This window comes from Symphalangus syndactylus, chromosome 7 (genome assembly GCF_028878055.3).
Source record: "Symphalangus syndactylus isolate Jambi chromosome 7, NHGRI_mSymSyn1-v2.1_pri, whole genome shotgun sequence".
In the NCBI taxonomy this organism is placed as follows: domain Eukaryota; kingdom Metazoa; phylum Chordata; class Mammalia; order Primates; family Hylobatidae; genus Symphalangus; species Symphalangus syndactylus.
Genome location: NC_072429.2, coordinates 67,035,980 through 67,063,275, shown reverse-complemented (window position 1 = coordinate 67,063,275; position 27,296 = coordinate 67,035,980). Strand labels below are relative to the sequence as shown.

The 27,296-nt window shown below is 36.1% G+C and overlaps 1 protein-coding gene across 7 annotated transcripts in view; it reads left to right on the top strand.

Moving 5' to 3' along the window:
* SNTG1 (syntrophin gamma 1) overlaps positions 1–27,296 on the top strand; it is an 870,442-nt gene that overhangs the window by 571,584 nt on the left and 271,562 nt on the right. For all 7 annotated transcript variants that reach the window (XM_055286457.2, XM_063643316.1, XM_063643313.1 and 4 more), the window contains one exon: positions 15,885–15,987. In XM_055286457.2, the coding sequence (XP_055142432.1) occupies positions 15,885–15,987 (103 nt within the window). The remainder of the gene's footprint in view (positions 1–15,884; positions 15,988–27,296) is intronic.

Sequence of the window (27,296 nt, the reverse complement as noted above, 5' to 3'; positions counted from 1 at the left end):
GAGCCTCCATGACCAGCCTGGATTTTCTTGATATAGATGTGTTCTCCACTTCAGTATCCTGCCGGTATAAGAAATATGCTGGGCCCGGCGCAGTGGCTCATGCTTGGAATCCTAGCACTTAGGGAGGCCGAGGCAGGTGGATCATGTGAGGTCGGGAGTTCGAGACCAGCCTGTCCAACAGGAAGAAACCCCGTCTCTACTAAAAATACAAAATTAGCCGCATGTGTTGGTGCATGCCTGCAATCCCAGCTACTTGGGAGGCTGAGACAGGAGAATCGCTTGAACCCAGGAAGGGGAGGTTGCAGTGAGCCGAGATCACACTGTCACACTCCAACCTGGGCAACAAGAGAGGGACTCCATCTCAAAAAAAAAAAAGAAAAAGAAAAGAAAAGGAAAGAAATATGCTATAACCTTTCAGTTTGTAAAATATGTCTTTTCTTCCCATCTGCAGGATTTGAACTGAGTACACTTCATTTCACGTGCAATGATTGCATTTGATAAATATACTCTGTCATTGAAGGAAGGTGGAGGGACATTCAACATGGGTCTGAATTAAGTATTTTGGGGCCTCACTAAACATGTGATTACATTTGATTTGATAATGGAAACTTTGCTCATTTGAGGAAGTCACTGGTAGTCTCTGAGATATGACCAAGAGGGCACTGTAGAACCTTGTGGAAAAACTACTGGGACCAGCAGGTTGTGGGTGCAGGGTTGCCCAGGTTTTGTTGGTTTCTTTGTTTGTTGTATCACACTGAGCAATGAGACAACTGTACTAAATTTCAGTGATGTCAGTATTATTAGCACAGAGTCTAAAAAAACACTTTGACTCCTTTTATGCAGACTAGATTTGGGCCTGGGTTTTTTACATAATGCTATTTACTTTTAAAAGCTTTTCTTATTCCTTTTTTTTTCCTTTTAATTGGTTGTAAACATTTGTCTTCCCACCAGCTTAGATGTCTCTAGAACTAAAGGGCTTTATCAACTTCATTTCTTCATTGCTTATTCTGTGTTACTTCATATGGTGTTTTGAATGTGATAGATATTTGATATATGTTTGCTGAGTTAATTTAAACTCTGCTTCTGGATCTCAAAAGAAAATATACACAAGTAAGTAACTTAAACAAATGGAGTCTTATCAATGTGGAAAGAAGCTACTTAGTCCATTCTATCTTGTTTTCTGTATCTAGATAGAGTCTTCCTTCTCAGAACTAGGGCTGTGAAGTGGTGCTGTGCAGCTGGGCTCTATAGATAAAGACGCATGAAGAAGTTGATAGATGATGATCATCCTGAAATTGCTATGAGAGTGAAATAGGTTTTTTTAAGAAATTCTTCAAGATTTGCCACTGACTATTTTAAGAAAATGGCACAGTGGAAAAAATGGAGAACTCATGTTTACATGTAGTTTTATTTGTCAGTCTGCAATATATTAGGTGCTACGTTTGAGCAAGTCACTCAGTTTTTCAATGTTTCCAAAGAGTCTAGCATGCCCTTTACCTAAGTATCTGTATGGCACATATGCTTACCTCCTTCTATCCTTTGATTGGAAATCCTATCAATGGGTCCTACCTTCACTGATCTATTTAAAATAACTCTCCACACAGCTGTTCCTGCTTGTCTGCTCTGCCTGCCATTTTCCTTGCCTATGAGCACCTCTCAATGTCTCCCTTTCTGGGCTTGCATATTGTTTACTTCGTGCTCACCTAATGTCTGTCTTCTGTCATCTGCTCCTGCCCCTTGAAAATGAGCACTAGGCAATGACCATGATGACAGCAAGCCATGTTATTGACAGATGGGTTCCAAGATTCCAGCATGACAGTTGGCCCATAAAAAGTATTCACTAAATAGTCATTAATAAATAAATGTAACAAAGTCTTTTTTTATTATACTTTAAGTTCTGGGATAAATGTGCGGCACGTGCAGGTTTGTTACATAGGTATACACGTGCCATGGTGGTTTGCTGCACCCATCAACCCATCATCTACATTAGGTATTTCTTCTAATGCTATCCCTCCCATAGCCCCTCACCCCACAACAGGCCCCAGTGTGTGATGTTCCCCTCCCAGTGTCCCTGTGTTCTCACTGTTCAACTCTCATTTATGAGTGAGAACATATGGTGTTTGCTTTTCTGTTCCATGTTACATGGACTCAACCTTTTTTTATGACTGCATAGTATTCCATGGTATATATGTGCCACATTTTCTTTATCCAGTCTATCATTGATGGACATTTGGGTTGGCTCTGTCTTCGCTATTGTGAACAGTGCTGCAATAAACATATGTGTGCATGTGTCTTTATAATAGAATGATTAATAATCCTTTGCTTATATACCCAGTAATGGGATTGCTGGGTCAAATGATATTTCTGGTTCTAGATCCTTGAGGAATCGCCACACTGTCTTCCACAATGGTTGGAGTAATTTACACTCCCACCAACAGTGTGAAAGTGTTCCCATTTCTCCAAATCCTCTCCAGAATCTTCTGTTTCCTGACCTTTTAATGATCGCCATTCTAACTGGCATGAGATGGTATCTCATTGTGGTTTTGATTTGCATTTCTCTAATGACCAGTGATGTTGAGCTTTTTTTCATGTTTGTTGGCTGCATAAATGTCTTCTTTTGAGAAGTGTCTGTTCATATCCTTTGCCCACTTTTTGATGGAGTTGTTTGTTTTTTCATGTAAATTTGTTTAAGCTCTTTGCAGATTCAGGATACTAGCCCTTTGCCAGATGGATAGATTGCAAAAATTTTCTCCCATTCTGTAGGTTGCCTGTTCATGCTGATGATAGTTTCTTTGGCTGTGGAGAAGCTCTTTAGTTCAACCCAATTTGTCACTTTTGGATTTTGTTGCCATTGCTTTTGGTGTTTTAGTCATGAAGCCTTTGCCCATGCCTATGTCCTGACTGGTATTGCCTAGGTTTTCTTCTAGGGTTTTCATGGTTTTAGGTCTTACATTTAAGACTTTAATCCATCCTGAGTTAATTTATGTATAAGGTATAAGGAAGGAGTCCGGTTTCAGTTTCCTGCATGTGGCTAGCCAGTTTTCCCAACACTATTTATTAAATAGGGAATCCTTTCCCCATTTGATTGTTTTTGTCAAGTTTGTCAATTATCAGATGGTTGTAGATGTGTGGCATTATTTCTGAGGTCTCTGTTCTGTTCCATTTGTCTATTTATCTGTTTTGGTACTAGTACCATGCTGTTTTGGTTACTGTAGCCTTGTAGTATAGTTCGAAATCAAGTAACATGATGCCTCCAGCTTTATTCTTTTTGCTCAGGATCATCTTGGCTATATGAGCTCTTTTTTGGTTCCATGTGAAATTGAATGTAGTTTTTTCTAATTCTGTGAAGAGAGTCAGTGGTAGCTTGATGGGAATAGCATTGAATCCATAAATTACTTTGGGCAGTATGGCCATTTTCACGATATTGATTCTTCCTATCCATGTGCATGGAATGTTTTTCCATTTGTGTCCTCTCTTATTTCCTTAAGCAGTGGTTTGTAGTTTTCCTTGAAGAGGTCCTTCACCTCCCTTGTAAGTTGTATTCGTAGGCATTTTATTTTCTTTGTGCAATTGTGAATGGGAGTTCACTCATAATTTGGCTCCCTGTTTGTCTATTATTGGTGTATAGGAATGCTTGTGAAGTCAATTTTTGAAAGCAACAAAAATTGTCCTAAAGGTTAAAACTAAAAATCCACATTGGAGGAACTGCAGGGGCAGCATCCCCGGGCAGCCCAGCCCCGGGAGTAGGCAGGCAATGGCTCCCTCAGCTGACCCGAGGTGCCTGCAGCGGGACTTCCTCAGCCTCTATCCACTTGACCTCGACCTTGCTTGTGGACCTGGCGACTCCAGCCTGGGCCTGGGTCCCACGTCCTGAGACTACCTTAGCTCAGATGCTCCTGCTCTGCCAGGTCCTCCTCAAGGCGGCTAGTGCTTCTGGCATTGCAGATAGAGTGGTAGCATATAATGTATAATCAATGAATTTCAAGACAATTTTGGAGCTGAAACCCAAGCCTATCAATCATGTCTACACTGCTCAGACAAGCTCTGCATCAGGAGACTGGAAAAGCCATGCTTGGAAATCCCGGACACAGGGAGCGACCTCAAAGATGGGACAGCAAGGACGTGACACAGACGTCCTTGGCCCAGGGCCCTTCCTGCCCCGCTGGGGATGCAGCCACCACGGGTTCTGCCGGGAACCTCTGATCCGAAGCTCACCAGAGTTTACATGTGACCTGGAGACACACCTCGGACAGCCAACAATTCAGTGTTTTGAATCAGTCGGGACAAAACAACGTGCCAGTATCAGAATGACATACCTTAGAAAGAATGACATATTCCTAGGCCTCTGGGAGTTTGCAACAAGTACTTAAGTTATACACTTTATTATTGGAAAGCATCATGTACGGGAAGGAAAACAGCCAAGACAAACACAAATGCGTTTTTGATGGATATGGATAAAGGGGAAACCACCGTTCCAATGTTCAAGCAGTGATTCCATCCGAAGACTACACAAGACGACAGAAAGCCCCAGCAAGTGAGCCAGCCGCGGGACAACAGCAATGTCCTTCCTGACCATCGTGGAGCTGGCGGTGTCGGCAGCCCCTTAGCTCCCATACGCATCAGGGTACGCGCCCAGCAGGCAAGGGCGACCCTGCCGGAAGGACGCGGGCTGAGCTTAGAGGGGCACCCAGCGCTGCTGGAGCTTCCCATGCTGCAAATGCTGTGCTGTGATCCAGAACTTAATTATTTATTTATTTATTTATTTATTTACTTATTTTTTTATTTATTTATTTTACTTTAAGTTCTGGGGTGCATGTGTGGAAAGTGCAGGTTTGTTACATAGATATACTTGTGTACTTGTGCCATGGTGGTTTGCTGCACCCATCAACCCATCATCTACATTAGGTATTTCTCCTAATGCTATTCCTCCCCTAGCCCCCCCTACCCCCTGCAGGCCCCAGTGTGTGATATTCCCCTTCCTATGTCCATGTGTTCTCATTGTTCAACCCCCACTTATGAGTGAAAACATGCGGTGTTTCATATTCTCTTCCTCTGTTACTTTGCTGAGAATGATGGTGTCCAGCTTCATCCATGCCCCTGCAAAGGACATGAACTCATCCTTTTTTATGGCTGCATAAGTATTCTATGGTGTATATGTGCACATTTTCTTTATCCAGTCTATCATTGATGGGCATTTGGATTGGTTCCAAGTCTTTGCTGTTGTAAACAGTGCCACAATAAACATATGTGTGCATATGTCTTTATGTAGAATAATTTATAATCCTTTGGGTATATACCCAGTAATGAGATTGGTGGGTTAAATGGTATTTCTAGTTCTAGATCCTTGAGGAATCGCCACACTGTCTTCCACAATGGTTGAACTAATTTACCTTCCCACCAACAGTGTAAAGGCAAGCGTTCCCACTTCTCCACATCCTCTCCAGCATCTGTTGTTTCCTGAATTTTTTAGTGATTGCCATTCTAACTGGTGTGAGATGGTAACTCACTGTGATTTCAATTTGCATTTCTCTAATGACCAGTGATGATGAGCTTTTCTTCATATGTTTTTTGGCCACATAAATGCCTTCTTTTAAGAACTGTCTGTTCTTGTTCTTTCTCCACTTTTTGATGGGGTTGTTTTTTTCTTGTAAATTTGTGTAAGTTCTTTGTAGATTCTGGATATTAGTCCTTTGTCAGACGGATTGCAAAAAATTTCTCCCATTCTGTAGGTTGCCTGTTCACGCTGATGATAGTTTCTTTGGCTGTGCAGAAGCTCTTCAGTTTAATGAGACGTATTTGCCAATTTTGGCTTTTGTTGCCATTGCTTTTGGTGTTTTAGTCATGAAGTCTTTGCCCATGCCTATGTCCTGAATGGTATTGCCTAGGTTTTCTTCTAGAATTTTTATGGTTTTATGTCTTATGTTTAAGTCTCTAATCCATCTTCAGTTAATTTTTGTATAAGGCATAAGGAAGGGATTCAGTTTCAGTTTTCTGCATACTGGTACCAAACAGATATATAGACCAATGGAACAGAACAGAGGCCTCAGAAGTAACACCACACATCTACAGCCATCTGATCTTTGACAAATCTGACAAAAACAAGCAATGGGGAAAGGATTCCCTATTTAATAAATGGTGTTGGGAAAATTGGCTAGCCACATGCAGAAAACAGAACTCTTAGGATAGTAGCATACACAGAAATACAAACGGGGATTTTGGAGCATGATGGTACAACCAATTCCAATTTTGTTGTAATTTTTAAAATTCTGTCACCTTCTATGCATACAATCCATTAGATGATATATTCTGTACAGAGGAAGAACCAGATCATCCAACCAAAAACAAATGAATGAATGCCTTACATATTCCTAAATGTACTTTTGAAGAGCTTTTGAGAGGCTGACTTCAAACCGTGTAAGAAACTAAGATGGAAATTGTGCAGACTTTTCTGGGACTTTTCTAATGTTTGTGATACTGTATTTAGGTTCTTTTTCCATTTTCTTTTAAGGAGTACATTTGGAAATTCAAAACAATTGGCAAACCTTCAATTAGTGTTTTAAATGCAGAGAATTTCTGTATTTTGGGCACCTTCCTAATACGCTTTATCATTTAGCACTTTGACTTGAGTGGTGTTGATTAAACGGTTGACCAGTAACTATGTTTTTATAAATCTACTGTACAAATTATACAGAGTTTAAGATTTAAGATACAGCTTCTAAGGTCAACGCTGTATATACGTGTATAATTTTTAGAAAAGATTTTGTATATGGAAATTTTCTATTTATATATAATATTTTTACTTGTATATATTGAGAGTATTTAGTATACTTTATATAAATAAAGACAGCTGGTAATTGCTAAAAAAAAACAAAAATAATAAAACCATGTCAACTACAGTCAGGTACCAAATAAGGACGACCATTATCTCCATTATTTTTCAACAATATTTTATGAGTTCCAGCAAATACAGGTAAATAAAAAAATTGAAATTTCTTTTAGAAATATTTAAGAGAGCCCTAAGTTGGAGGGTTGTGGGGGACATGCCAGGGAATTTTTTTTTCTATTCCTACTTTTCTTAGAGTTTTCATTAGGAATTGCTGCTCAATTTGACCAAACATCCTCTCAGAATCTTTAATTGAAGGGAGAAATATGTAAATACATACACACATACACACACACACACACACACACATACATACATATATACACACATATATATGTACACACACACATACAACTTGTTGAGGAAATTAATTATATTCATAATAATTCATGGATATTTATTCAGGATTTCTCTTTTGAAATAAAGACCACTTGCTCATAGCAAAATTTCATTTCTCACTTGCTGAATTCCATATGCTAATACTGTATTCAAAATACAGTATTGGCATATATATTTATATTAATAATTGTCTCATTTATTTTAGTTATACTACTCAGTTTTATCACTCTGTTCCTGATGCTTTTTCAAAGTAGAACTTTTATCAATTGTAAAATTTAAATTAACTTGCTTAATGGGTCTTGAGCTACTCAGTTGGCCACATAACAATTAAAAGAAAAAAGAAAATGTTGCTAGAATCATTGAGGAAATCATCTTGGAATTACAACAAATGCTGAAATAGTGTTTCCATAGCCACGTGAACTAGCTAATAATGTATTTACTTCAATTAGTTTAACTCAGAATGATATGTCTCTTTATACACTTTTATTACATAGAATCTTGTTTTAATTGAGTCTTTGAAAACAATGAATTATTTTCACTCATAGCCTTAAATATTAAGTCATTACCTTAAATAAGTACAATTTTATCAAATGTTTCAATATTCTTTTCTAACTAAAATAGGTGGCTCTTTTCTATATTGAAATTCAGTGATTTATTATTATTGTATTATGATTAGTTTCACTAACATTTATTTTTATTAGAGCTGAGAGCTGAAACTGCATTCTTAATTGTAATAAATAATTATCAAAATCAAACATTATTGCATAATTATACACTATTTTAGGCTGAAATTTTAGGAATTGTGAAATTTTAGGAATTCTGAAATTTAAATTATTCATAGTTCTTTCTTTCATCATATAACCAGATGGACCTTCTTGTTGGGACTTTTCATTTTCAACGACATAAAATTTAGACTAGAAATGCCTATTGAAATATTCCTATGTCATTTCTATATATTTATGAAGTATTTTTAAAAATTAAAATGCAGAAAAAAATAATAAAACGAATGAATGCATAAAATGCCTCCTCAGGAACATCACACTACCTTCCTTGAGCTATTATGTTGACGATAATCTGACTCCCCAACCCTAATGTGATGTATTTCTAGCTTTTCCAGCTCTGTCCTGTATCCTGTGGTTGCAGCAACCAAGATGAGAGCTGATGCGTCTCAATCATGTCAAATTCTTTTTTTTTTGAGTTGTTTCCTCCACGTTCCCAATTATATTTGACTTCACATTGTTCATTAAGCCACTACTTCCAAAAGTTATGTGATAAGGTTTTCTTAGATGCAGCTCTATACCCTACTTTCCAGCTGGGTGATTTCTGCTGCTACACTTGATTTACTTTCCAATCCAACTGTAACAGCTCTTGCGAATATTACAGACTCATTTCTTGCTCGAATGCTTCTCTCTTAAGAAGGTCTTATCTGCTGCCCATGGCTAGCAACTGCCATGACTCTGTGAGCAGTCTGCAGTTGTGAATGTATATACCTGCAGGAAACCACAGAAGGGCAGTATGCTCCCTCACCCTGCCACCAGAAGACTCCTCTGTAAGCCTGAATGTGCTAGTAGATACACAGTGGCAGGAGGACTCCCTAACCCCACATGAAAGCCTTTACATTACAGTTTCAACCAAAGTTGTCACCCAGTAATACCTGTAAAAAGCCAAGTTCTTATTTTTCCTTCAGTTCATAAATGAGTGCATAAAAAAAGATTCATTTATTTGGTTTCCACATATAGTCAGTATTTTGGAGTGAACAGTAAATTGTGTTATAGTTTCTAGATTAGCCTAGTTATTTTATCTGTAAAGTGACCTGTTTCAAAATCAACCCTCAAAGTCATGTTTAAGATCCTTTTCAGATAGGATCCAGAATAAGGAAATAATTTACTTATGACAAGTGGGATGAGTCCAATATCTAAGTGACTGTTTTCCATCATTGTTACTAGCAGGCAGAAATACATCAATCTGACTCTCTTAAGATCAAAATCTTACTTGGTTTCCTGACATCATGTGAGGCCAGTAACTATGATCCTCACAAGTTAATCTTCCTGCCCTTGCTGTCTGTGAAGGGAGGTGTGTGCGTGTTTCCTGATGTGTGCTTAAAATATGCCTAGACAAAGCAGCAGTGCCCTCTTTTTATCAATTAAAAGCAAGCTCAGCTATGGGCATCCTTGGCTTTATATTGCAGAGCAGCGGCAGGTAGCTAAATTCCTCCTTAGAATCTCATAGAAGTTAGAATGGCCTCCAAGGGGAAACCAGAAAGGGCGAAGAACCAAAAAATGTTGTATGAACTTTTCTTCTTAATAGATGAATGGAACTTAAGAGCTTTCAGTTCATGAACTGAGTCGTTAGATTTGTAGTGGTTTTAATATTAGATTAAATCCATAAATATCTATTTGAATATAATTTCTCCTTTCTATTCTTATTGATTGTCACCATTTATCAACCCTGTTGCTTGGGTACTCACCTATAGCAGTTTGAGAGAATAACTGTGCTAATACTTTATCTGATTAAAATTCACAACATTTTATTTGATTTATAAAATGTGAATGAAAGTAAAAAGGACAACTGGATTTATTGGTTATTTCTTATTTGGCAGGAATAATTTGTTCATCATTATTCAAGATATAGAACCTATATTTTCCAAACTGACAGTATCAGGCTGATATAATACACATTTAAAGCAAAGAAGAAAAACTGAAAAAAAAAACACACTATCTGAATCCTATTCCCTGAAAAGATTAATAATCCTGCATTAATTAAGAAATGTGTATTTGTCAAAGACTTAAAATTATGATTACACAGATACTCATAAGTGACCTTATATTTTAAAAATTCATTATCTCTTTAGGGTGAAATTTTATTATTGTTTAATGTTCTTATATTTTTCACTTATACTTGAAAAAAACTTTAAGATTGAAGCACAAATATAAAGCTTTAAAAGTAAAGCAACTGCCCATTGCCTATTTCATAGGCAACCATATTTAACCTATACATGTCATATTTTTCCCATATCTACACCCACATTTACATATTTACATATTCCTATATTTATATACTTATTCAAAATTGATTTTCATACCATTATTTCTTTTTGTTTAATCCTAGATATTATCTATTGTACACTTAATATAGAATATGAGTACTTAGCTATTTTTTCCACTGCCCCATATATTTTAATTTATCAGAAATTCCCAATAGTCACATAATATTGATTATATCAATATTTAGAGGTTATAATATAACGTCGATACAAATACATAAGCCAAGTTCATAAATTCATTCTAAGCCAAAAAAAAGTAAAAGAAAAAACACTGGAAATTTCACTGAGATTGTCCTAAATCTATAGAAAAATAGGGCAGAATTGTTATCTTCACAGTACTGTGTCCAGCAATCCATGACATAGAATACCCACCAACACAATCAAGGTAATAAAATACTCATTTACCCTAAAAGTTTAATCTTGCCACTGTATAATCTGTCCTTCTGCCTCTTCTCTTCTCCCCATTCCCTGAACAATCACTAATCTGCTTTGTGGCACTATACATTTGTTTACATTTTCTACAATTTTATGTAAATGTAATCATTTAATACATAGTATGTTTTCTGGCTTCTTTCACTAAATATAATTATTTTATATTTATTCACGTGGTATCATGTGCCCATCGCTCATTCCTTTTTTTTCTTGTTATGTGGAGTCACATTCCATTATAAGGATATATCTCAGTTTGTTTACCCATTTACCTTTTGATGGACATTTGAGTTTTCTAAATTTTCTGCTTAAAAATACAGCTGCCACGAATATTCATGAAAAGTATTTGTAAGGACATTTACTTTCATTTCTCTTGGATAAATTTCTAAAAATTAATTTACTGGATCACGTAGTATGGCATATTTCAATTTTATGAAATTGCTAAATTATTTTCCAAAATCATTGTGAGATTTTCAATTTTTATTCTTAGTCTCTGAGCATTCCAGTTCCTCCAAAACCTTACATACACTTACTATCTGAGGCATACATAATTTGGACATTTCAGAAGATTTATAGTGGTATCTCATTATAGTTTTAATTTACATTTCCCTAATTGCTATTATGTTAAGCATATTTTCATGCACTGATTTGCCATCAACATAAGTTCGAGAATATACCTGCCTAAGATTTTTTCTCATGTTTTATTTGGTCATTTGTATTATTATTGAGTTTTGAGTGTTCTAAAATATATTCCAAGTATATATTATTTATCAGAAAAAGATTTACAAATACTTTGTCAAAGTTTATGACTCTCTTAAAGGCATACTGCATAGAAAAGAATGGTTCAATTTCGATTACTCCCAACTTAACAATTTGTGTTTTTATGGGATGTACTTTTGGATTAATAATTACAAAAATAAATCCTGCCTTAATGCCACAACGGTTTTCTCCAAAGTTTACTTCTAGAAGTTTTATAAGCAGGTAATTGATTCACTCTGAGTTAGTATTAGTATGTCGTGTAAGGTATAGATCAAAGCTCCTTTTCTTTTCTAATGAGGATTTGAAATAGTCCCAGCACAATCTGTTAAAAAGATTTTACTTTCTCTACTCCATTGCAACATTGCTGAAAAATAGTTGTTTATTTTTGTTTGTATTTATTTCTGGACATATATTATATTATATTATTATTATATTATATGAATTATATTACATCATATATTATTCTTTTATTTTACTTTATCTTTTTGATAACACAATGTCTTGATGATTATAGTTTCTTTATAGCTCTTAAAATCAAAGGATGTTGGTTTAACAGCTTTGCTTTTATTTTCCAAAGGTGGTTTGGTTATCCTGGATTTTTTAAATTTCCACATGAATTTTAATAATAGTTTGTCAATTTTTATATAAAAGTCTGCTGGTATACCCATTTGTCAATTAGGGTTGATAAATACTGAGTCTTGTGACACATATATTTAAATGTTTAAAAATTACTCACAGCAATGTTTTGTATACAGAGCTTTTACTACTTTTGTTAGATTGATACATAAATATTTCATGGTTTTGGAGATTTTATAATTTTTTAAAATTAGAAATTCTGATTGTTTATAAAGAAATATAATTATTTTATATTTATCTTATTTCCTGAAACTCTGCTAAAAAAATTAGTTATGATTTTTCCAGGAGCTTTTTTTTTTTTTTTGGTAGATTCTAGTGCACTTTTTGTAAGCCATCATGTCATCTGCAGATAGACACTTTTATTCCTTCTTTTCAAATATAGATACCTAATTTTTTTCTCTATATTGCTCTACCTAGTACCTTTATGGAAATGTTGACTAAAAGTAGACAGTGTGGACACTCTTTTATTTTTTCTAAACTTAGGTCATTAAGGCCTTTAGTCTTTTACCATTTAGTAATGATATTACCTGTAGGTTTTTTTTTATAGCTTCCCTATGCCAGTTTGAGGAAGTTCCGTTCTACCATTACTTTGCTTAAAGTGTTCAACAGATATGAATTTTGAATATTGCCAAATGTTTTTTGATATTTCAACTTAAGTTTTTATGTGGTTAATTACACCAATTGATTTTCTAATGTTAAACCAACCTTGTATTCCTGGATTAAACTCCATTTGATCATTTTGTATTATCTGATTTGCATTGATCATGTTGTATTGTTTGCTTTGTTAAAATATTTAATAATGTTTACATAAGTCCTTTATCTGGCTCCTTTTGAAAGTTTTAAAAGTTTGTTCTTTTTTATCTTTAGTTTGCAAAATTTTAATTATGATGTGTCTTAGTGTAGATTTATTTGGCAGGATCCTTTTGAGGTTTGTTAAGCTTCTTAAATCTGTGGGCTCATGTCTGTCATCCAATTGGAGAAATTTCCAGACATTATATGTTTAAATACTCTTTCAGTCTCTCTTCTTTCTCCTCTCCTCTGTGACTCATATGATATGCATTTTATACATTTTGTGACTATCCTTCGGGTTACTTTATTTTTTTTTTTTTGGTCTATATACTCTATTGTTCAGATAGGGTGAATTCTATTATTCTGTCTTCATCTTTGTTAATTCTACTCTCTCTCATTCATACTTTGTTATTGAACTATTCCCAAGTGTTTTTAAAATTTATGAAAAAAATATTTGTATAATATCTATTTGGATATTATAACATAACTTTTTTTGCTGAGATTTTATAATTTTTCACTTGAATCAAAAAAACTTGTAATTTCTTATGGCAACATTTTTGTTGATTGCTTCAAAATCCTTGTCAGAGAGTTCCAATATGTGATTTATCTCATGGGTATTAGTAGATTATTTCTTCCCTTTAAAATTGTGATTTTTCTGGTTCTCAATATGACATATAATTTTTACTATATCCTGGTCATTTTGTTTATTATATTAAGTGATTCTGCCTCTTACTCGAGATTTCTTTTTTTAAGCAGAAATTTACTATTTAGCTCACGGGTTTGTGGTCCATGGTTCCATTTATGATATATGTTTTAGAGCCGTTTGGTGCTACTTTGTTCTGACTGATTTATCTCGTGTCACTGGGCACCCACTGTTCCCTGCTGGGATTGTTTGAAGGGATGGAAAAAGCTTTCCCCGGTCAGTGCTGGTTATGGAGCGTTCCTCCCTGCTGTAGAGGAGGTAGGATAATGGGGACCTTGGAGCAGGTCTATCTTTGCTGGTACTCTCCAGCAGGATGGTGTCTCTAGGCAGGGGAGGATAGTCTAGGACCTTGACAAATTGGCCTCCCTCACTCGGCACGTATGAGGAGGTACCCCTGCCAATGATCCTGGTTACACAGTGCCTCTGAGTGGGGCAGAGTATTCTCAGGCCCAGGGAGGGGAGGCTAGCACTTCTGCTGGCTTCCGGTTGTCACCACTCACTGATGTTTTTGGCCTTGCCTGTTATTAGTGGGGCTCCTTTACCATCCAGAGGAAGTATGAGCCTATCTAGCGTGCTTTCTGTTTTAATGATGGGGCTGAGAAAGTGCCTGGCCTGTTTGGTGTTCCTCTGGTGGAGCAGGTAGGGTATTCGGCCTCTGTGCTGTCCAGTGCTGGCCTGAGACCCCTAATCAGATTTTCCTTCTCCTTCTGTCTTTCAGAGTTCTTATCTGGTTGTCTTTTGTATTTTCTTCAATGTTTACAGTTGTACTTCTTGGGGAGGAGCAGAGAGAGATAAGCCTGTGCCTTTTTTTTTTTTTCACGGAGTTTCACTCTTGCTGCCCAGGCTGGAGTGCAGAGGTGCGATCTCGGCTCGCTGCAACCTCCGCCTCCCCGGTTCAAATGATTCTCTTGCCTCAGCCTCCCAAGTAGCTGGGATTACAGATGCCTGCCACGAAGAACGGCTAATTTTTTTTTTTTTCTTTTTTTTGTATTTTTAGTAGAGACGGGGTTTCACCATTTTGGCTAGGCTGGTCTGGAACTCCAGACCTCAGATGATCCACCTGCTTCGGTCTCCCGAAGTGCTGGGATTACAAGCATGAGCCACCATGCCCAGCCGTATGTGCCATCTTGTCAGGGCCAGAAGTCATTCTAAATTGGTTTTAAGTGGCCAATTCTTTAATGATTTGTGGTTGAACAATTTTTCTATGTATTTAACAAGATATATTTTCCTGTTTATTAACTTTTTTTCGCTAATTATTCTTCTCTCCTTATTTTACATGATAGTTTAAAATTATAAACATATTAATATCTTTTTCAGGTGTGTTTGCTATAAATAACTCTTCAGCTTCTTGTTCTTTTAATTTTTTTTAAATTTTAAAATTTTTACATGGCTTATATTTTTGGATATGATTTTTGGAGAAATTGAAATTATTTTAACTGGAAGAACTAGACTTACTAATTCTATATTTTAAAAAATGTTGAGAGTTGTTGATAATAACAGACTTCAACATTATATTACAACTGATGGTGGTTCATGCCTGTAATCCCAGCACTTTGGGAGGCCGAGGCGGGTGGATCACGAGGTCAGGAGATCGAGACCATCCTGGCTAACACGGTGAAACCCTGTCTCTACTAAAAAAATAAATAAATAAATAAATAAATAAATAAATAAATAAAATACAACTGATGCTATTGATAATAACAGGTTTGCAGGGAAAAGAAAAGAAAATATTAAGTAGACGATGTAATGCCTATTTATTTTTTGCAAGAGGATTATAGTGATTTGGATCAATTTGATTTAATCTGAATTAGTACTCGGGTCAATATTGGCAGAATCAGATTTTTATGCTTTTAGAATCATTTTCTCTTATATCTTAGCCTATTTTATGTTACATAACATATGCTACAAAGCTTATCCAATTTATTGGTGCAAAGTAGGTGCTCAACAATTATTAATAATTTACCAATAAATACAGTGACCTGAACATTCTATCTGCCTTTCTGTGGAATTCTTGATTCCTCATATTGCCTAATATAGACCATAAACTCAGGAAGACCTCAGTAAGTATGAATGGAAGATTCATGTTGTGTATAAACAGGTGATCACAGAATGTGACAAGAGGATGAACACTGATGGCTCTTACTGCAGTGATAAATAATTAGCTCCCTCTATCTTTTATAAAATGTTTCTGACCACTAGGGAAAAATGGAAGGTGGAAGAAACAACCAATAATTTCAAGGCTTTGCCATCAAACAAAATGATAAATGTAATGACAATTGTATTCTTTTTATTCTTTTTTTCAGGTTCAGGTTCTGAGGAATGCTGGAGAAGAAGTGACTCTAACAGTTTCATTTTTAAAAAGAGCACCTGCTTTCCTCAAACTCCCATTGAATGAAGATTGTGCATGTAAGCATTTATAAGGAATAGATAAAAGTGCTCACATCATTATAGTTACATAATTATTATTTTGACAATAATTGGTGATTTCTTCTTAAAGTTGAGATTTTTGCCTGACTGTAAACATTTTTATATTACAAAGTATTCTACTAACCCTTATGAAAAGGGAACAGATGTTATTTTTCTTGAAGAATAGATTCACCACATTACAGTTTTTTCTAACCTACAATTGGAGAAGTATTATTTGTTTTAAAAATAAGCATATCAAATAGCATGTATGCATTATGCATGTCTATTAAATTTCATCAGAATATTTGGTGAATGTATTTTCTCTAACTAAAAATTAATACTAAACAAGAATGTGTGCTTAAGTTATTCTGATGGGAGAGATGAAAAAAAGTGTTTGCCTTTGAGGGAATGTACTAATTTACATAGAACTACTTAAAAAGTTATTTGTCAATTTTATTTTCCTGTTCCATTTTCTAAAATGAAATGTATATTATCTAATACTTTTGCTGAAAAATTGAAGAATAATACATTTTTCACTGAGACATAATTTGTATGCAATAAAATGCAAAGATCTTGCACAGTCCGATCAGTTCTGAAAAGGCACACATTTGCTTAATCCACTTCTTACAATCATAAAACTGTTCCCAGTAAATAACAGCCCAGAAATGACTACTCACTTACACTCTCTTCTTCATACATTATTTTGCCTCTTCTAGAACTTTACAGAATGGAATTATACTATATTTTTTATTCTGGCTTCTTTCATTATGAATAATTTCCTTCAGATTCACTTATTTCTTAGATTCACATATTTCTTAGTTTGTTCATTTATATTACTGTTTATTTTGCTGTTTATATTGCTGTTTATTATTCCATTGTATGAATGTACTACATTTATTAATGCATATTTCTGTTGAAGATACCAGCACTGTTCCCAGTATTTTGCTATAATAAGTAAAGCTGCTGGAAATGTTCTTTTATTTAACTTTTATTTTAAGTTCAGGGGTACAAGTGCAGGGTTGTTACATAGGTAAACTTGTGTCATGGGGGATCGTTGTACACAAACCAGTTATTAAAATTAGTATCCATTAGTTATTTATCCTGATCCTGTCCCTCCTCCCACCCTACATCCCACTGAAAGGCCACAATGTGTGTGGTTCCCCTCTGTTTGTCTATGTGTTCTCATCATATAGCTCTCACTTGCAAGTGAGAATGTGAAGTATTTGGTTTTCTGTTCCTGTGTTAGTTTGCTAAGGATAACGGCCTCCAGCTCCATCCATCCATGTCCCTGCAGTGGACATGGTCTCGTTCTTTTTTATGGTGACATAGTATTCCATGGTGTATATGTACAAAATTTTTGTTATCCAGTCTATCACTGATAGGCATTTAGGTTGATTCCATGTCTTTACTATTGTGAATAGTGCGGCAATGAACATACACATGCATGTGTCTTTATAGTAGAATGATTTATATGTTTTAGGTATATACCATTTGACCCAGCAATCCCATCGCTGGAAGCTTCCTGTATAAGGCTTTTGGCAGTTTTGTAATTTTATTTTACTACAATAAGTACCTAAGAATTGAATTACTGAGTGACTAGATAGATGTATAATTATCTTGTTAATAAATTGCCAAATTTGGGGGGGTGCAGTGGCCCTTGCATGTAATTCCAGCATTTTGAGAGGCTGAGGCTGGCAGATCACCTAAGCTCAGGAGTTCAAGACCAACTTGAACAATGTGGCAAAATACCATCTGTACCAAAAATACAAAAAAAAAAAAAACCCAAAATAGCCAGGCATGGTGGCATGCGCCTGTGGTTCCAGCTACTTAGGAGGCTGAGGTGGGAGGATGGCTTGAGCCTGGTAGGCTGAGGATGCAGTGAGCTGAGATCGTGCCACTGTACTCCAGCCTGGGTGACAGAGTGAGACCCCATCTCAAAAATAAATAAATAAATTAATTAAAATAAATAAATTGTGAAATTTATTTCCAAAGTGAGTATATTATTTACTGTGGTAAATAACACATAACATAAAATTTACCATCTTTACCATTTTAAGTGTTCAGAAGAGTAGTCTTAAGTCTATGTACATTATTGTGTAACATATCACCAGAAACTTTTGATATTACAAAATGGAAATTCTATACCCCTTAAACAATTCCCTATTTTCCCCAGACTCACCCCCTGGCAAACACCACTGTATTTTATGTTTATAAGAATTTGACTACTTTAGACACTTTATGCACTTGGAATAGTCCAGTATTTTCTTTTGCTGATTAGCTTATTTCGTTTATCATAATGTCCTTAAGACTAATCTGTGTTGTAGAACATGACAAAATTTCATTCCTATTTAAGATTGAATAACATTCTTTTGTATGCATATACCACATTTTCTTTTTTTTTATTATTATACTTTAGGTTTTAGGGTACATGTGCACAATGTGCAGGTTTGTTACATATGTATCCATGTGCCGTGTTGGTTTGCTGCACCCATTAACTCGTCATTTAGCATTAGGTATATCTCCTAATGCTGTCCCTCCCCCCTCCCCCCAACCCACAACAGTCCCCGGAGTGTGATGTTCCCCTTCCTGTGTCCATGAGTTCTCATTGTTCAATTCCCACCTATGAGTGAGAACATGCGGTGTTTGGTTTTTTGTCCTTGCAATAGTTTACTGAGAATGATGTTTTCCAGTTTCATCCATGTCCCTACAAAGGACATGAACTCATCCTTTTTTATGGCTGCATAGTATTCCATGGTGTATATGTGCCACATTTTCTTAATCCAGCCTATCATTGTTGGACATTTGGGTTGGTTCCAAGTCTGTGCTATTGTGAATAGTGCCGCAATAAACATACGTGTGCATGTGTCTTTATAGCAGCATGATTTATAGTCCTTTGGGTATATACCCAGTAATGGGATGGCTGGGTCAAATGGTATTTCTAGTTCTAGATCCCTGAGGAATCGCCACACTAAATTCCACAATGGTTGAACTAGTTTGCAGTCCCACCAACAGTGTAAAAGTGTTCCTATTTGTCCACATCCTCTCCAGCACCTGTTGTTTCCTGACTTTTTAATGATCGCCGTTCTAACTGGTGTGAGAGCATATACCACATTTTCTTTATTCAACCCTCAAACAGTGAGCATTTAGGTTGGTTCCACATCTTTGTTATTGTGAATAATGCTGCAATGAACATGAGTGTACAAATATTCACAACTCTGCTTTCAGTTATTTTGGATATATACTCAGAAGTGGGATTTCTGGATCATATGTTAATTCTATTTTTAATTTTTTGAAGAATGACCATACTGTTTTCCATAGTAGCTGCATCATTTTATGCTCTTAAGTAACAGAGGCAAAGCTTCCAATTCCTGCATATCCTCACCAGCACTTATTTTCTGTTTTTTTTTTTTTTTTTTTTTGCTTTTTTTTTTTGGTTTTGATAGTGGCCATTCTAATGGTCATCAGATGATAACTCACTGTGGTTTTGATTTGAATTTCCCTGATAATCAGTAATGTTAAGAGTCTTTTCACATATTTATTGGCCATTTGCATATTTTCTTTGAAGACATGTCTATTCAAGTCTACTATCCAGTTTTAAATCTGGTTATTTGTTTTGCTGTTGTTGAGTTGTAAGAATTCTTCAGATAACTCTGGCTATTAACGTATTACCAGACATATGCTTTGAAAATTTTTTCTCCCATTTCAAAGGTTGCTATTTCACTCTGTTGATCATTTTATTTATTTTACAAAATTTTTAATTCTTCTGTAGTCAAGTCTATTTTTGCTTCTAATGCCTGTGTTTTTGGTGTCATATTCAGAAAATAATTGCCAAATCCAACGTCATAAAGATTTTTCTCTAAGTTTTCTGCTGGGATTTTTTACAGCTGAAATCTAATGTTTAGGTATTTAATTTGTTTTGAGTCCATTTTTATACATAGTATAAGGTAAGTGCCCAACATTCTTTTGCATGAGGATATCCAATTTTCCCAATATAATTAATTGAAGAGAAGGCTATTCTTTCCCTATTGTATAACCTTAACATGTTTGTTTAAAGTAATTTCATCACATATAGAGGGTTAACTTTGGGATTACTCTGTTCCATTGTTCTGCGTGTCTGCATTAATGCCAGTACCACATTGTTTTGATTATTGCAGCTTTGTAATATATCTTGAGTTCAGAAAGTGTAAAGCCCCAGCTCTGTTTTTCTTTCTCAAGAATTTTTGACTATTCAGAATTTGTTGAGGTTTCATATGAATTTTAGTATAGTTTTTCTATTTCTGCAAAATAATTGAGATTTTGATAGGGATTGCAATGAACCTATAGATTGCATTGCTTAGCATGGACATTTTAACAATATTAATTCTTCCAATGTATCAGCATGGGATGTCTTTCCATGTATTTGTTTCATCTTTAATTTCTCAATGATATTTTGTAGTTTTCAGTGTAAAGACTTTTAACTTTTTGGGTTAGATTATTCCTAATTATTCTTTTTGATGCTATTATCAATAAAATTGTTTTCTTTTTTTATTGTTAATGGATAGAAACAACTGAATTTTTATGTTGTCTATTCTGCAACTTCCTTAAACTTGTTTATTAGATCTAATATTTTTGTGTGTGTTTAAACTTTAAAGTATTCTACATATAAGCTCATATTTGCAAACAAAGATAATTTTACTTCTTCGTTTGAATTTGGGTGACTTTTATTTCTTAGTCTTGCCTAATTGCTTCTTGCTAGAACTTTTGGTTGTATGTTGAATAGAAGAATTGAGAGTAGGCATCCTTGCCTTATTCTTAAACTTAGAGGGAAAGCTTTCAGTTTTCCACCATTCAGTATGTTAGCTATGGGCTTTTTATATATGAATGACCTTTATTATGTTGAGGTAATTTCCTTCTATTCTTAGTTTGTAAAATGTATTATGTTTTAAATTGTGAAAATGCTGAATTTGGCAAATCAACTGAGGTGACTATGTGGGATTTTTTTTTCTGCCTTTCTGTTATTGCGGTGTGTTAATTACATGGATAGATTTTTTTCATGTTGAACCATCCTTGCATTTCAAGAATAAGTCACACTTAATCATGGTGTATAATCTTTTAAATTTGTAGTTGAATTCAGTTTTTTAGTATCTTTTTGAGGACTTTTGCATTAATATTCATCAGGAATATTGGTTTGTAGTTTTATTTTTTGTAGTATCTTTGTTTGGTTTCAGTATCTGGGTAATGCTCACCTCAAGTTGGAAACTGCTTTCCCCTCATCAAATTTTTTTGAAAGAGTATGAGAAGGATCAGTGCTAATTCCTCTTTAAATGCTTGGTAAAGTTCTACAGTAAAACCATCTGGTCATGGGCTCTTCGTTTTTTGTGAGGAATTTATTAATGATTCAATTTCCTTACTAGTTCTATGTCTGTCTGTATTTTTTGTTTCTTCATAATTGATTGTTGGTATGCCACCTATTTCTAGAAGGTTATCTATTTTTTCTAGATTACTCAGTTTGTTGGCACATAATTGTCCATATTACTCTTTAACAATCCTTCTGGTTTTTGTGGTATCAGTTGTAATGTCTATTATTTCATTTCTTTTTTTTATTATACTTTAAGTTTAGGGTACATGTGCACAACGTGCAGGTTAGTTACATATGTATACATGTGCCATGTTGGTGTGCTGCACCCATTACCTCATTATTTAACATTAGGTATATCTCCTAATGCTATCCCTCTCCCCTCCCCACACCCCACAACAAGCCCTGGTGTGTGATGTTAACCTTCCTGTGTCCATGTGTTCTCATTGTTCAATTCCCACCTTCATTTCTTTTTTTTTTTATTATACTTTAAGTTTTAGGGTACATGTGCACAATGTGCATGTTAGTTACATATGTATACGTGTGCCATGTTGGTGTGATGCCCCAATTAACTCATCATTTAACATTAGGTATATCTCCTGATGCTATCCCTCCCCCCTCCCCCCACCCCACAACACAGTCCCCGGTGTGTGATGTTCCCCTTCCTGTGTCCATGTGTTCTCATTGTTCAATTCCCACCTATGAGTGAGAACAAGCAGTGTTTGGTTTTTTGTCCTTGTGATAGTTTGCTGAGAATGATGGTTCCCAGCTTCATCCATGTCCCTGCAAAGGACATGAACTCATCATTTTTATGGCTGCATAGTATTCCATGGTGTATATGTGCCACATTTTCTTAATCCAGTCTATCATTGTTGGACATTTGGGTTGGTTCCAAGTCTTTGCTATTGCGAATAGTGCCACAATAAACATACATGTGCATGTGTCTTTATAGCAGCATGACTTATAATCCTTTGGGTATATACCCAGAAATGGGATTACTGGGTAAAATGGTATTTCTAGTTTTAGATCCCAGAGGAATCACCACACTGACTTCCACAATGGTTGAACTAGTTTACAGTCCTACAAACAGTGTAAAAGTGTCCTATTTCTCCACATCCTCTCCAGCATCTGCTGTTTCCTGACTTTTTAATGATGGCCATTCTAACTGGGGTGAGATGGTATCTCATTGTGGTTTTCATTTGCATTTCTCTGATGGCCAGTGATAATGTGCACTTTTTCATGTGTCTTTTGGCTGCATAAATGTCTTCTTTCAAGAAGTGTCTGTTCAAATCCTTCCCCCACATTTTGATGGGGTTGTTTGATTTTTTCTTGTAAATGTGTTTGAGTTCATTGTAGGTTTGTCAGACGAGTAGATTGCAAAAATTTTCTTCCATTCTGTAGGCTGCCTGTTCACTCTGATGGTATTTTCTTTTGCTATGCAGAAGCTCTTTAGTTTAATTAGATCCCATTTGTCAGTTTTGGCTTTTGTTGCCATTGCTTTTGGTGTTTTAGACATGAAGTCGTTGCCCATGCCTATGTCCTGAATGGTATTGCTTAGGTTTTCTTCTAGGGTTTTTATGGTTTTAGGTCTAACATTTATGTATTTAATCCATCTTGAATTAATTTTTGTATAAGGTGTAAGGAAGGGATCTAGTTTCATCTTTCTACATATGGCTAGCCAGTTCTCCCAGCAACATTTATTAAATAGGCAATCCTTTCCCTATTTCTTGTTTTTATCAGGTTTGTCAAAGATCACATATTTGTAGATCTGCGGCATTATTTCTGAGGGCTCTGTTCTGTTTCATTGGTCTATATCTCTGTTTTGGTACCAGAACCATGCTGCTTGGGTTACTGTAACCTTGTAGTATAGTTTGAAGTCAGGTAGCGTGATGCCTCCAGCTTTGTTCTTTTGGCTTAGGATTGACTTGGCAATGCGGGCTCTTTTTTGGTTCCATATGAACTTTAAAGTAGTTTTTTCCAATTCTGTGAAGAAAGTCATTGGTAGCTTGATGGGGATGACATTGAATCTATAAATTACCTTGGGCAGTATGGCCATTTTCATGATATAGATTCTTCCTACCCATGAGCATAGAATGTTCTTCCATTTGTTTGTATCCTCTTATTTCATTGAGCAGTGGTTTGTAGTTCTCCTTGAGGAGGTCCTTCACATCCCTTGTAAGTTGGATTCCTAGGTATTTTATTCTCTTTGAAGCAATTGTGAATGGGAGTTCACTCATGATTTGGCTCTCTATTTGTCTGTTATTGGTGTATAAGAATGCTTGTGATTTTTGCACATTGATTTTGTATCCTGAGACTTTGCTGAAGTTGCTTATCAGCTTAAGGAGATTTTGGGCTGAGACGATGGGGTTTTCTAGATATACAATCATGTCATCTGCAAACAGGGACAATTTGACTTCCTCTTTTCCTGATTGAATATCCTTTATTTCTTTCTTCTGCCTGATTGCCCTGGCCAGAACTTCCAACACTATGTTGAATAGGAGTGGTGAGAGAGGGCATCCCTGTCTTGTGCCAGTTTTCAAAGGGAATGCTTCCAGTTTTTGCTCATTCAGTAGAATATTGGCTGTGGGTTTGTCATAGATAGCTCTTATTTTTTTGAGATACGTCCCATCAATATCTAATTTATTGAGAGTTTTTAGCATGAAGCATTGTTGAATTTTGTCAAAGGCTTTTTCTGCATCTACTGAGATAATCATATGGTTTTTGTCATTGGTTCTGTTTATATGCTGGATTACGTTTATTGATTTGCATATGTTGTACCAGCCTTGCATCCCAGGGATAAAGCCCACTTGATCATGGTGGATAAGCTTTTGATGTGCTGCTGGATTTGGTTTGCCAGTATTTTACTGAGGATTTTTGCATTGATGTTCATCAGGGATATTGGTCTAAAGTTCTCTTTTTTTGTGGGTCTCTGCCAGGCTTTGGTATCAGGATGATGCTGGCCTCATAAAGTGAGTTAGGGAGGATTCCGTCTTTTTCTATTGATTGGAATAGTTTCAGAAGGAATGCTACCAGCTCCTCCTTGTACATCTGGTAGAATTTGGCTGTGAATCCATCTGGTCCTGGACTTTTTTAGGTTGGTAAGCTAATTATTGCCTCAATTTCAGAGCCTGTTTTTGGTCTATTAAGAGATTTAACTTCTTCCTGGTTTAGTCTTGGGAGGATGTATGTCTTGAGGAATTTATCCATTTTTTCTAGATTTTCTAGTTTGTTTGCATAGAGGTGTTTATAGTATTCTCTGATGATAGTTTGTATTTCTGTGGGATCGGTGGTCATATCCCCTTTATCATTTTTTATTGAGTCTATTTGATTCTTCCCTCTTTTCTTCTTTATTAGTCTTGCCAACAGTCTACCAATTTTGTTGATCTTTTCAAAAAACCAGCTCCTGGATTCATTGATTTTTTGAAGGGTTTTTTGTATCCTATTTCCATCAGTTCTGCTCTGATCTTAGTTATTTCTTGCCTTCTGCTAAGTTTTGAATGTGTTTTCTCTTGCTTCTCTAGTTCTTTTAATTGTGATGTTAGGGTGTCAATTTTAGATCTTTCCTGCTTTCTCTTGTGGGCATTTAGTTCTATAAATTTCCCTCTACACACTGCTTTGAATGTGTCCCAAAGATTCTGGTATGTTGTGTCTTTGTTCTCGTTGGTTTCAGAGAACAGCTTTATTTCTGCCTTCATTTCGTTATGTACCCAGTAGTCATTCAGGAACGGGTTGTTCAGTTTCCATGTAGTTGAGTGGTTTTGAGTGAGTTTCTTAATCCTGAGTTCTTATTTGATTGCACTGTGGTCTGAGAGACAGTTTGTTATAATTTCTGTTCTTTTACATTTGCTGAAGACAATTTTGGAATAAGTGTGGTGGAGTGTTAAAAAGAATGTATATTCTGTTGATTTGGGGTGGAGAGTTCTGAAGATGTCTATTAGGTCTGCTTGGTGCAGAGCTGAGTTCAATTCCTGCATATCCTCGTTAATTTTCTGTCTCGTTGATCTGTCTAATGTTGACAGTGGGTTGTTAAAGTCTCCCATTATTATTGTGTGGGAGCCTAAGTCCCTTTGTAGATCTCTAAGGACTTGTTTTATGAATCTGGATACTCCTGTATTGGGTGCATATATATTTAGGATAGTTAGATCTTCTTGTTGAATTGATCCCTTTACCATTATGTAATGGCCTTCTTTGTCTCTTTTGATCTTTGTTGGTTTAAAGTCTGTTTTATCAGAGACTAGGAGTGCAATCCCTGCCTTTTTTTGTTTTCCATTTGCTTGGTAGATCTTCCCCCATCCTTTTATTTTGAGCCTATATGTGTCTCTGCATGTCAGATGGATTTCCTGAACACAGCACACAGATGGGTCTTGACTCTTTATCCAATATGCCAGTCTGTGTCTTTTAATTGGAGGATTTAGTCCATTTACATTTAACGTTAATATTGTTATGTGTGAATTTGATCCTGTCATTATGATGTTAGCTGGTTATTTTGCTCATTAGTTGATGTAGTTTCTTCCTAGCCTCGATGGTCTTTACAATTTGGTATGTTTTTCAAGTGGCTGGTACCAGTTGTTCCTTTCCATGTTTAGTGCTTCCTTCAGGAGCTCTTTTAGGGCAGTCCTGGTGGTGACAAAATCTCTCAGCATTTGCTTGTCTGTAAAGGATTTTATTTCTCCTTCACTTATGAAGCCTAGTTTGGCTGGATATGAAATTCTGGGTTGAAGATTCTTTTCTTTAAGAATGTTGAATATTGGCCCCAGTCTCTTCTGGCTTATAGAATTTCTGCTGAGAGATCAGCTGTTAGTCTTATGGGCTTTCCTTTGTGGGTAGCCAGACCTTTCTCTCTGGCTGCCCTTAACATTTTTTCCTTCATTTCAACTTTGGTGAATCTGACAATTATGTATCTCAGGGTTTCTCTTCTCAAGGAGTATCTTTGTGGTGTTCTCTGTATTTCCTGAATTTGAGTGTTGGCCTGCCTTGCTAGATTGGGGAAGTTCTCCTGGATAATATCCTGCAGAGTGTTTTCCAACTTGGTTCTATTCTCCCCGTCACTTTCAGGTACACCAATCAGACGTAGATTTGGTGTTTTCACATAGTCCCATATTTCTTGGAGGCTTTGTTTGTTTCTTTTTATTCTTTTTTCTCTAAACTTCTCTTCTAGCTTCATTTCATTCTTTTGATCTTCCATCACTGATACCCTTTTTTCCAGTTGATCAAATCAGCTACTGAGGCTTGTGCATTCGTCATGGAGTTCTCATGCCTTGGTTTTCAGCTCCATCAGGTCCTTTAAGGACTTCTCTGCATTGGTTATTCTAGTTAGCCATTCATCTATTTTTTTTTCAAGGTTTTTAACTTCTTTGCCATGGGTTCGAACTTCTTCCTTTAGCTTGGAGTAGTTTGATTGTCTGGAGCCTTCTTCTCTCAACTCGTCAAAGTCATTCTCAATCCAGCTTTTTTCCGTTGCTGGTTAGGAGCTGCATTCCTTTGGAGGAGAAACACTCTGATTTTTAGAGTTTCCAGTTTTTCTGCTCTGTTTTTTCCCCATCTTTGTGGTTTTATCTATCTTTGGTCTTTGATGATGGTGACGTACAGATGGGGTTTTGGTGTGGATGTCCTTTCTGTTTGTTAATTTTCCTTCTAACAGTCAGTACCCTCAGATGCCGGTCTGTTGGAGTTTGCTGGAGGTCCACTCCAGACCCTGTTTGCCTGGGTATCAGCAGCGGAGGCTGCAGAGCAGCAGATACTGGTGAACAGCAAATGTTGCTGCCTGATTGTTCCTCTGGAAGTTTTGTCTCAGAGGAGTACCCGGCCGTGTGAGGTGTCAGTCTGCCCCTAATGGGGGATGCCTCCCAGTTAGGCTACTTGGCAGTCAGGGACCCACTTGAGGAGACAGTCTGTCCGTTCTCAGATCTACAGCTGCATGCTGGGAGAACCACTACTCTCTTCAAGCTGTCAGACAGAGATATTTAAGTCTGCA